The 10,611-nt window shown below is 45.2% G+C and overlaps 1 protein-coding gene across 2 annotated transcripts; it reads right to left on the reverse strand.

Annotated features, from left to right (window-relative positions):
• Positions 1–37: 37 nt before the first annotated feature.
• On the reverse strand, positions 38–10,150 carry VPS11 (VPS11, CORVET/HOPS core subunit). Of its 2 annotated transcripts, none has more exons than XM_027699403.1 (16): positions 9,982–10,150; positions 9,541–9,689; positions 9,279–9,351; positions 8,002–8,165; positions 7,653–7,900; positions 7,048–7,249; positions 6,622–6,773; positions 5,488–5,674; positions 4,944–5,087; positions 4,270–4,458; positions 3,188–3,349; positions 2,568–2,707; positions 2,070–2,272; positions 1,308–1,479; positions 967–1,189; positions 38–287 (listed from the first exon to the last, which is right to left on the reverse strand). In XM_027699403.1, exons 1-16 carry the CDS (start codon positions 10,133–10,135, stop codon positions 123–125), a joined length of 2,727 nt encoding a protein of 908 aa, XP_027555204.1. In that variant the 5' UTR covers positions 10,136–10,150; the 3' UTR covers positions 38–122. The 2 variants fall into 2 exon arrangements, with proteins under 2 accessions (XP_027555204.1, XP_027555203.1); XM_027699402.1 differs by having other exon boundaries at positions 9,216–9,351.
• Between the last annotated feature and the right edge of the window lie 461 nt (positions 10,151–10,611).

The raw sequence follows: 10,611 nt of genomic DNA on the forward strand, positions 1-10,611 counted from the left end.
GGGACGCTCCGGGTGCGGCGCTGCCAGGCCAGGCTGGTTTACTGGGGCCAAGGGGTCTGATTTATTGAGGACACAGCGCGGGACTCCGTACAACCGAGGGGGCGCGTGGACAGGGCCCGGGGTCAGGTGCTGCGCTTGGTGTGGATGAGCAGCTCCCGCTGCAGGCCAGCCTCGAGCGTCGTCGCCGCCTTTCCCGAGGGCAAGTCCGTGATGAGTGTGAGCTTATTGAAGACGCCACGACCGAAGTAGTCAGCAACAACAGAGAAGCCATCGTTGGAACACTTGAGCTGCCAGACACACAGCAGCAGCATCAGCAGAAGCCTCCAGAGCCTCTTGCCTCCAGCCCCTTTCCTTTCAATCCCTGCACTTAGAGCCTCTTTATTAGGGACAGGGCAGCCCATGTCACTCCCTGGCTCTTTGCTCATTCCATGCAAGGACTGCATTTAGCAGAGGAAGATGCCAGATTTGCTGCCACTGGCCATTCCACCTCATGTTTCGAACCTACATCTGAGCCATGCATGGAGGAGATAATGAACAATTAAGCAGGAAGGTGACTGCCTCGGCTGCTATAGTTTCCACATATGCCCCATTCTCAACTTCACTGCTTCATCCTTGGGAAACACAACATTTTGGTCCTGTCCCCATTCCGATCCACATAATTTTTTCTCCTTTCTCCCTGATTTGTTCTATACAACTCGTTGGCCAGCTGTGACACTGACCAATAGGTCTTGACCCATCTGAGGTTAAGGTGAGAATGGATTCCCTTTCACCTTCTCAGAGCGACAAGAACTCTCCATGCCCTCTACACAATGCAGTCATCCTAGGGTCTAATGCCTCATTATTCAGACTCAACCTTGTTTACAAAATACTTTCAAGCCTTCCCCTTTTCTACCAGCCTCCATGGGTCTGTAAATGAATCTAAACTCTATTTATTTCAACTTGGTAAGACAGGCAATATTACCCTACCTGATGCTGAAACTGGTCGTGCAGATCTCTCTTCTGCTCCTGGGCTCGGATCATGTCCATGACTTTGCGATTTTCTGGCATGCAAGTAGGACATTCCGAATCGCTCTCGGAGTAGCTTTCAAAGCAGTGCTGGTGGAAGGAATGACCGCACAGGAAGTGGACTGAAGGCAGCTCCAATGCACTGGTGCAAATGCTACACTTGGTCTTCTGAAAGATCTTGGGACTGAGAGAGTGACGAGATGGAGAAGCATGAGAAAGATAAACTGTATTTTACCTTAATAAAAGAAAACAGCAGTTCTATCCTTATATAGGACAAGACAAGACAGCACACACTCCTGCACCTTGCTTTTAGCTCTTCAATCTCCTGGCGGATCCTTGTAGTTTCTTCTTGGTATTTTTGAATTCTCTGCTCATCCTGCTCTATCTGGCGACTCTGCTTCTGCAGCTTGTTGACAAGATAATCCTTAATCACAGACAGGGTGGCTGTGGAGTTATGAGCCAGCGTCTGGACAACTGAGAGCAACCAAGATGTTAGTTTAAACACAAGCACAAAAAGTTACACTAGTCCTGCCTGGGCAGACTGTTTTCCTGGGAAAGGCCACTTACAGGCAAAGACAGTTCACATTCTTATGGAATTAGAAAAGGCTCTCTTTCAGTTTGACCTCTTCCAGAAAAGGCCAACTGGGAGCATGTCTGGATAGCTCAGACCAAAAGAAGCAAAGCAAGGATCTAGTAGTGGATTGGATTCCAGTTCAACTTCTCCACCAAGGCACAGCAGGAGTTTCAGCAAGCCCTTCACTGCCCCACACTGACAGAACAGAAATCATGTACAGACATCTCACTGATACTATAGATCTTTTTTCCTAATTAGGGAGCTGTGACTGACATAGCTTTTCCCTACAGAGCAGGGAATATTACTTCAAATGGTGGGCTCCAAATTCATTGATTCGCCTCTCAAATTTCTGATCTATACAGACTGCTACAAACTAGTTTGGGTTGAATTTTTTTGTGGTTTGGGTTTTGGTTTTTTTGTTTTGTTTTTGCTTGGGTTAGGGTTTTTTTTGGAGGGGTGCTGTGGGTTGAGTGCCACACGTCATTATTACCAAGCAGCGGAGGCATAAGATTCTTGTTCTCGATGTGTTTCAGCACTGCAGCAACGTACTCCTTACAGTCCTCCTCCTTCCGTGCAAAGTAGCCAAGAGCCTGTTCCCAGAGACAAGCCTCCTGGTCTCCATACAACTCACACACCTCGATCACCTTCTTGTACTGCTCATTCTGCATGTGGTAGTGCATGATCTGTTGGAAACTATGGGAGAAAGACTCATCAGCTGCCACAATCCATCTCTCCCCTTGAATTATTACAGGGACCTCAGCTTTCCACCCAGCTATGCAGTCCCCAAACTCAAACAGAAGCCAAAGACAAGTCTGTCATTCACTCTCTATGTAACTGCCTTGCTCTAACAACAGGGTATTTCAGCCGAGCAATAAACTACCGTTCCCATCTTGAAACACTAAAGAGGTCACTACCATTGAAGGCACAGACAGTTAAGGCTGAATGGGGGAAGAAAGGGAAGGCCTCTACAGACAAGAGCAACACTCACAGTTTGCCCTGCTCATAGAGGTAGAGGACACCATCCTTGAAATTGTGCATCTGACATAAGACCAAGGCCTTATCAAAGACTGTTTTGAACCTTCCACTCTTCAGGAGCGTGAGGGCTTCATCGTGCAGCTTCTCCTTGATCTACAAAGAAGAGGGAGAGGTCAGGGAGAGCAACTCAGACACACACATAGTACACACTATTTTGCACTAAGACCTGACAATTTGCAGCTCTTTCACAGAGGACAGTTTTGCTCTTTGTTCTCTATCCCTTTTAAGCAAACAGGACATGATTTTCTTTGCCCAAACAGCCAGCATCCTCACAGATCTAGGCAAGCAAATAGAGTTACTTTTATGGGTGAGGCATCTGCTCACAGAGGCTGTATTGTGTGGAATCTGTTCTTAAATGAGATTCATACAAAACAAGTTCAGCCTTCCTTAAAGGAGTATTCTCCCAGCTAGCAGGCTGCTTTCCCATTTATGTGCCCATTTGTCCAGCACAGCATATGTATTGCCTCTTGTTATCAATGCCCAGCTGGAAAGGTTACGGGTTTGCAGGAATGCAAATAGGATTCAAAGACACCAAATCTGTCTCTCAAAACACAATGATGGAAGAGCTCAAACCTGCTCATCTTGTTCATGTGCCCAGTTCTGGAGTCGAAGCTCCAGTAAAGTGTCATAGACACCCTGTGGAGAGTCAGCCTGAACCTCAGTCATGTGCTCCAGAAAAGCCTTCAGTTCTCGGGAGTTGTTTGCAAAGACTGGGATGAACTCCTCTGAATTAGCCTATAACACAGACAGAAAGAGACAAACACCCAAATCAGTCTAAGCTGGACTAGTGCTTCCTCCCTGCCGTGAGGAATGTTCATTTCTGAGACACGACAGATACAGCACGACACAGGATGACAACTACATCAGGAATCAGTTCTGAGCAATAGCCTTAAGTGGTCTCCTGTGTCTGGGACTACCAGTACACCAGGACAGAGTTTCTCATAAAATCATAGAATAGTTTGCATTGTAAGGGACCTTTAAAGGCCATCTAGTCTAATGCCCCTGCAATGAGCTGGCAAATTTTCAACTAGATCAGGTTGCTCAGGACTCCACCCAACTTGACTTGAATATTCATTTCTAGGGATGGGGGCATCTACCACTTCTCTAGGCAACCTGGTCCAGTGTTTCACCACCCTCATCATAAAAAATTTCTTTCTTCTTTGTAGTCTAAATCTGCCCTCTTTTAGTTTAAAACCATTACCTCTTGTCCCATTGCAACAGGGCCTGCTAAAAAGTTTGTCCTCTTCTTTCTTATAAGCCACCTTTGAGCACTGAAAGGCTGCAATGAGGTCTCCCTGAAGCCTTCTCTTCTCCAGGCTGGACAACCCCAACTCACTCAGCCTTTCTTCAGAACAGAGGTGTTCGATTCACCTGATCATTTCTGTAGCCCTCCTCTGGACCCACTCCCACAGGTCCATGTCATTTTTGTGCTGAGGGTTCCAGAGCTGGACACAGTACTCCAGGTGGGGTCTCACCTGAGCATATGTATATATATATACATACATATATATATATATATATACACACACGCACATACTTTTAGGTATAAGTCCCATTATACCTAAGCCATCAGGCTGACACCACAAGGTATGCAGAAGCACTCGCTGCAAAGTTACTACTGGAGAGCAACAACTCGCTGTCAATACAAATGGTACCTTTTTTCCTTCCAGCATCCCATGGCCTTCGCTGTCTCCCGAGGGCCGGTAATCAGTGCAAAGGATCTTCAGCAATTCCGTGGTCTCATTAGGGACATGGTGCATTAGGATTTTACCATAGCGCTTCATGTTACTCTCTGCCTGTTCAAAGGGCAGCTTTCCAATGTAGTGCAAAGCCTCTTGATAGTTCTGTGGAGACAGCCAACAAAACAATCACAGGACATTGGCCTCTGCTCTCCACTCTGAGGTTAGGATAGAAAGCACTGAAGACGTGCTGTGAGTATGCCACAAACACCATTTGCTCTGAATTATAACCTAGTTCACTATTCCCGCTTGTTTTCCTCCTCAGGGAGGAAGACTGGATATGGCCTGGGGGAGAGATTTAGATGAGACCCTTGCTACCACCTCTCCCTCCTCTTAAAGGGCACTGTAAAAAGCCACATCTGAAACAGAACAAGTAAGACTCTTTGATTTCCACCCCTAGTCCACCACATGTGCCAAAAGGAGAAAGGCATCACACAAGCAGCATCAAATGTTGTTGCTGCTGCCTCAGCAGTCCCACCAGCATGCTACCCTCAGGAAGGAGGTCAGTGAAATGGTATTCTCACTGGAGAGGAGGCTAGAGATGTGGTGTTCTCCCAAGTAAGAACACGGGAGCAGTTATGTCTCCTCACCTTGATGTCCTCTAACTGGATTTTGAGGTACCATTCATGATGCTCGTGCTTCTCTGCCAGGTACACAGCGTGGGAGTAGTAACCTGCTTGGCGGAGCACCTTGATGGCCGTTTCCACATCAAAGCGGACCTCGCTGTCACTCGTCTCCAAGAACAAAAGCAGAAAGATGGTCCCTCAGGAACATTCCCACAGTTCAGAAGCAGCAGTCATTTATGTAAGAGATGGAAAGCATGAGCAGGAACAACTCAGTACCTCTCAGGCAAGGGTAAGGTCACACGTACAGAAAGGAAGGAGTCTGACCACCTCTCATTCTCTTGCCAGTTGCACTGGCAGAAGCAAGCACACTCAGACCAGATGGCAAGCCAATCAAACTGAGAATGTAAGCAAGAGCTTGGAAGTCAAGGAGTAAAGAAGGGGTACTGAATGACAAATCTGTTCTTCTCTGTCTTAATGGCCCTACAGGAGCCAATTTACAATGTCACTGCTATCTCTTTTTAATTAATATGATGACATAATGTGGCACGATTTTACCTCCCCCCAGTACCTTAATGAACTCTTCCAGTTTGGAGCTGTCTTTGAGTTTGGTATAGCAATTCAGCAGAAGTGTAGTATGGTCTGCATTGGCCAGGGACTGCAGGTGGAGCGTCTGTAGATAAGCAGTGAGGTTGTGGATACGCTGAGCATCCAGGAATTTTCGAATAACGTATGATGGTTCCAGCTTCCCTATAGTTCTGTGAGGGAAAGAGTCATGTTACAAGATGCTGTATACCCAAGAAGTCAAAATAAATGGAACAATTAACAACAGAGCACAGAGAAGCCTTAATTTCAGGCACTAACCCACGGGTGATCACTCAGCTATACAACAACTAGTTATGGTGTAAGACTACCCATCTGCATGCACAGAGATACAAAGGTTTCAATAAGGATGACCATGACAGCAAACAAGGAGTTAATTCTCCTTTAAACGCAGCAGTGAGAAGACAGACTAGGCTCTGACCACAGCAAACTGGGAAGCCCAAAAAAAGAGGAAAAAGCTACATTTTCCTTCATTTCAGTTGCATAACTCAAAGTCAGCTTTAAATGCTCATGCCCACATGGAGCAGTTTAGCCACAGTTACCGTGAGACTTAACGCAAGTCAACGGTAAAAATACACGTCGACTGTCATTAGACATTGGGGACTCCAGAGGCTCAGTTCCACATTAACCAAACACTGTGTGGCATTTTAAAAACTGAGCATGAAGTTTTCAGTAAGCCCCAAGTCCAGGCTGCTCCAAGTCTGAGTTCTAAAAAACCCAAGATGTTTTAAAGCTGACGTTGAACTGTTCGAGTATTTTCCAAAAGGACTGCCATTCATGGTCAAATTGCATCATCAATCCTACCTAGACCGATTCCTTCTTTATAATGATGTCATCAGGCCCCACTCCATCCCAGTGTGCCTACATTATTCATGTTAAAATACAATCAAAAGGAACTTTATCCCAAGGTGTACAGAGCAATTTTCAAGCAATGTGTTCAAAGACTTTTAATCTCACTGAAATGTTTCTCTCTACGGGTAGAACTTTCACCTCAAGTCACGCTTTTTTTGGTTTGGAATTGTTTTATTCCTGGGCTGAAACAGAAATCAAAGCCTCTGTAGCTCCTACCTGCACTACAATATCCTGGCTCTGCAGGACCTACCGGATGTACTGCTGGATGGCCCCGTCATGGTTCCCCTTGTTGTAGAGATGATCCCCATACTGCCGGAAAATCTCTGACAAACCATCGCTGTCCAAGTGGTGGCTCTTGGCCAGGTTAATGGCCATCTCAAATAAGTTCTTTCTGAATAGCATCTGTTAAACACATAGTAAGAGCTGCGTAAGGGAAATACCACCCCACAAAACAAGTTCAAATACACCTGGAAAACAAGTTGTTTCTTCTTTTTAGTGCATATGTGTCTTTAGGCTTTTAAATAGCAAATGCCTTATAACACTGGCTATGCTGAAAAGCTATTAGGTCACTTGTTATGTAACTCACCTACCTCAATGGCTCAACTTTTCAATCTGCAGAGCCATTACAATCTTGCAGACATAAAGCAGAGACTAATAAAAAAACAGATTTACATGCCTCGAGTTTGGTTTGGGTATCCTTCTCCTGTAGAACATGGATCTTCCCATCTCTGGTCAGTACATACAGAGAACCCCACTCCGCCAAGACATCCACTATATCATCAAAGATTGAGCTGTATGCAATGAATTTGTTGCACAAGTCATAGATATTCAGGACTTGTTTGTCCGAATTCTGTGCCTCATTCCCAGCAAACTCTGACCTGGAGAGCAGGAGAAAGTTTTAAAAAACAAAGACAGTGTAACTTGAACTCTTGATACCTGTGCCAACTAGGGACGTACAGAGAGCAAGACAAGCAGGGTTCACCTGGTCAATAAATTAAGTGGGCCTAGAGGCAAAACATCTCATATTTATACACAAATTCTATTATCCTGTTATACTGAGAAATTCATAGGACCGGGAAAAATTCCCACTCATTCAGCATGCTTAACCGTGCTGCTCTTGCAATGGAAGTTAATTGATAGATTGGCCTGGATGAACCTCAACAGCCTCTGACAAAGGTGCAATCAGCCTCCAAGAGCAAAGCTTCACAGGGAAGAACGAAAAAGTGGGAAAGCAGGAAGCTGCAAGAGCAAAAACAACTCATCTGTTCCGAGAAGCCCTACTTTGGCGAAGTCTTTCGGTCCTTGGAGACGATGATGAGGTACCCCCGGTACCAGTGAACAATCAGCTTTTGTCCCTCAAAGGCAAAGCAGGGGCCGCGTTCATCTGGTTGATAAAGGTACACACATTCATTTCCTGCCACAATGAACTGGAGATCCTGGGAGGGGTCACTGAGAGATGAACAGCGCAATCCACAACCGTGAGTGTCCAGCTCCAGGTGAGGATAGTCTTTCACTGAAAGCATATAAGACTACAGAGGAAATTCAAGGGTTTGGGGATTGCTCTGGCCTAGACTCTGAAACCAATGAAATTTGCAAGTCAGAGTCTTATTTTTTCCAATTAACCTCTCACCTGGATGTTCTCTGTGGTCACCACAAATAGATGTGTAGTTTTGCCAGACTGTCGGAATGCAAGGCCAGTAACTGGGTAACTGCCTTCGTGTAGGATCTGAGTCTTGCTGTGCCGGTCTCGAGTGATGTCTCCTTTTGTAAGAACAACACTCCCATCTGCAAAACCTGGTGAAGTGGACAGACTGAACTATTACTTATACAGCACACCTGAAATTTTATTCAGCATAAGTCAGGGCAGCTCCAGACGGCAAAGACACCTTGCTCACCGGCAAGGTATGAAGTGATGGGATTGCCACAGGTTCAAGTCAATCTGGCCAAACCACCTCCCAGTGTTCCTGTTCCAGTTCAGAGCTGTCACATTACTGCATACAGGAGGGCACTGCTCAACAAGGGTCAGCTTGCTTTCCACACACAAATCTCATGCACGGGTTAATTTTGTTTTGAGTCTCTCTGTATTTTGCTCTATGAACAGCCTTCCCATCTCACAACTGTAATGATCATTTTAACCCCCTTGCTTATTCAAAACACACTGTAAAAAGACAAGAGGAAGATTTTCTATGTGAAATCATGCAGTTTTCACAACTTGCCAACAGCCCCAGTGCTGTAAGTTGTCCCAGGATGGGAGGCCACCACACACACAGGGAAAGCTTTTTGATTTCAGTGCAGGGACCATGTAACCTTACAACATTACTGCTCTTAGTCTGTCAGAAGTTAAGCAAGAAACATTACAAAGGAATGGGTAAATCCAAAAGGGGAAACTGGCTTTCTTATTTTAAAAAAAGGTTTTTACAGCATACTTGAAAAAAAATTTCTCTGTAACACTAGGTATCACAAAACCTATGGTTTCTCCTGTACCAACAGAAGCTGAATTTAGTACTAAGTTCAATAAATATGTAGCCTGACCAACTGGCAGAGAAAGAGGATATCAACTAAAAATATGTGCTTCCCTTTTAAGTATCAAAGTTACTTGTGTAAAATATACAGACTCAGGCTAAATTTACACATTTATCTTCTCGAGCTCTGTGACAGCATGAGACACACGATCTCTCAGAGAGTATAACGTAGCAACGGCATAAGAATAAAAACCATCAGTGTGTTCAGTGCTGATTTTTGTGTTATCTGTTAATTTTCCTTACATGTGAGTAAGGGTTAATTTTCATAATATTTATTTTTCATAATATTTTTCTTAAGCTGTTACAGCTCAGTTTTACTTACCAATAGCCATGAAATTAAGATTCTCGTGGACAGTTAGGCAGGATACAACCGTGGGCTTGTTACCTGGTATAGCTGGAAAAATTCGTGTGCACAGAGGATTGCCACCATCTCGCTTCTCCAGGTTCCAGACTTTCACCTACAAACAACAACGATCTGCCATAAGCAAAACATGTGGTATTAGAAGGCCAAGACCTGGTGTCAAATGTTACAGTGCCCAAAATGATCAAGGTACTTAAAGTAAGAAAAGTCATCTGAGATAATCGCAGTAGCCTTTAGAAAGACACATATTACATATACATTGTCCTCACTTTGTCATTTGACTTACCAAGGGGTTAATACCCTCTTCATCCTCTCCAACAGAAACCAAGATACTGTGCTGCTTCAGCTGGTACAGATGCGTTACCCTCAGCTTGTAAGCCTGGAAACTACTGAGTTGAAGGGAGCGAGGCAAAAACCAAATCTGACCTTCCATATTTAGATCATAGTTAAGGCACATAAAGGGAAAAAAAAAAAACCAAAAAACCAAACCAAAACCCCACACCTCCAGTCATACCAGGATCAAACACGTTAATGGTTCTCGCTGACCCCTCGTAGGGCTTCAGTAAACACCTCTGCAGAACGACCCCGGAGCACCAACACATTCAGCAGTTTTTTTTTGTTTGTGTTTAAAGCAAAGGACAGCGGAGAGCAGGAAGCTGGAGCACCCTCCAGCTCCAGCCCCGCCGAGCCCCGCACAGGCCCCAGCGCCCGGCCCCGGGCAGGATATCCCCAAACACGAGGCTGCCCCGGCCCGAGTCGCAGACTGCGATGCCCGGGGGCAGCGCAAAGGGCTTCGCACCGGCCCCATCCGGGCCCGGCGGCTCCTTCACCGTCTCTCTGTCGAAGAAGACGAAGCGGCGCCACTGCAGGTACGCAGCCATGTTGGGCCGGCCCCGCCCGCCGCTCACGTGACCGGGCCCCGGCATCACGTGATCCAGCCCCCGCCCCTCGGGGGTGCCAAGAAATTTAATTTTAAAGGTTGAATTTTGAACACACTTATGGAGGAAAAAAAAAACTTATCAGAGCCTGCTAGAGATTTAAAATTCAGCTGGGTGTCCACAACCTTGAAGGACTCATTTTACAATAATAAAAATTATTATTATAATTTTTATTACTATTTTATTACTATTATAATTTTTATTACTACTACTTCTGCAGTTACTACTGCAGTGTAGTAACTAATATTTAATCTTTGAGAGACCATCAAATTTTAACTCACCTCTCCCCAACAAGGCCACAGTAGTATATACCAAAATGTTAGGCCTAAACCGTTGGTCACGTCCAGGGCCCAGCTGAACAAGGGAGTTGTGAGAAATGGAAATGGTTAATGGCTTAAACATCGTTAAGACCACCGAAG

Source organism: Neopelma chrysocephalum, unplaced genomic scaffold (assembly GCF_003984885.1).
Source record: "Neopelma chrysocephalum unplaced genomic scaffold, ASM398488v2 Primary Assembly neopelma1_138, whole genome shotgun sequence".
Lineage (NCBI taxonomy): Eukaryota > Metazoa > Chordata > Aves > Passeriformes > Pipridae > Neopelma > Neopelma chrysocephalum.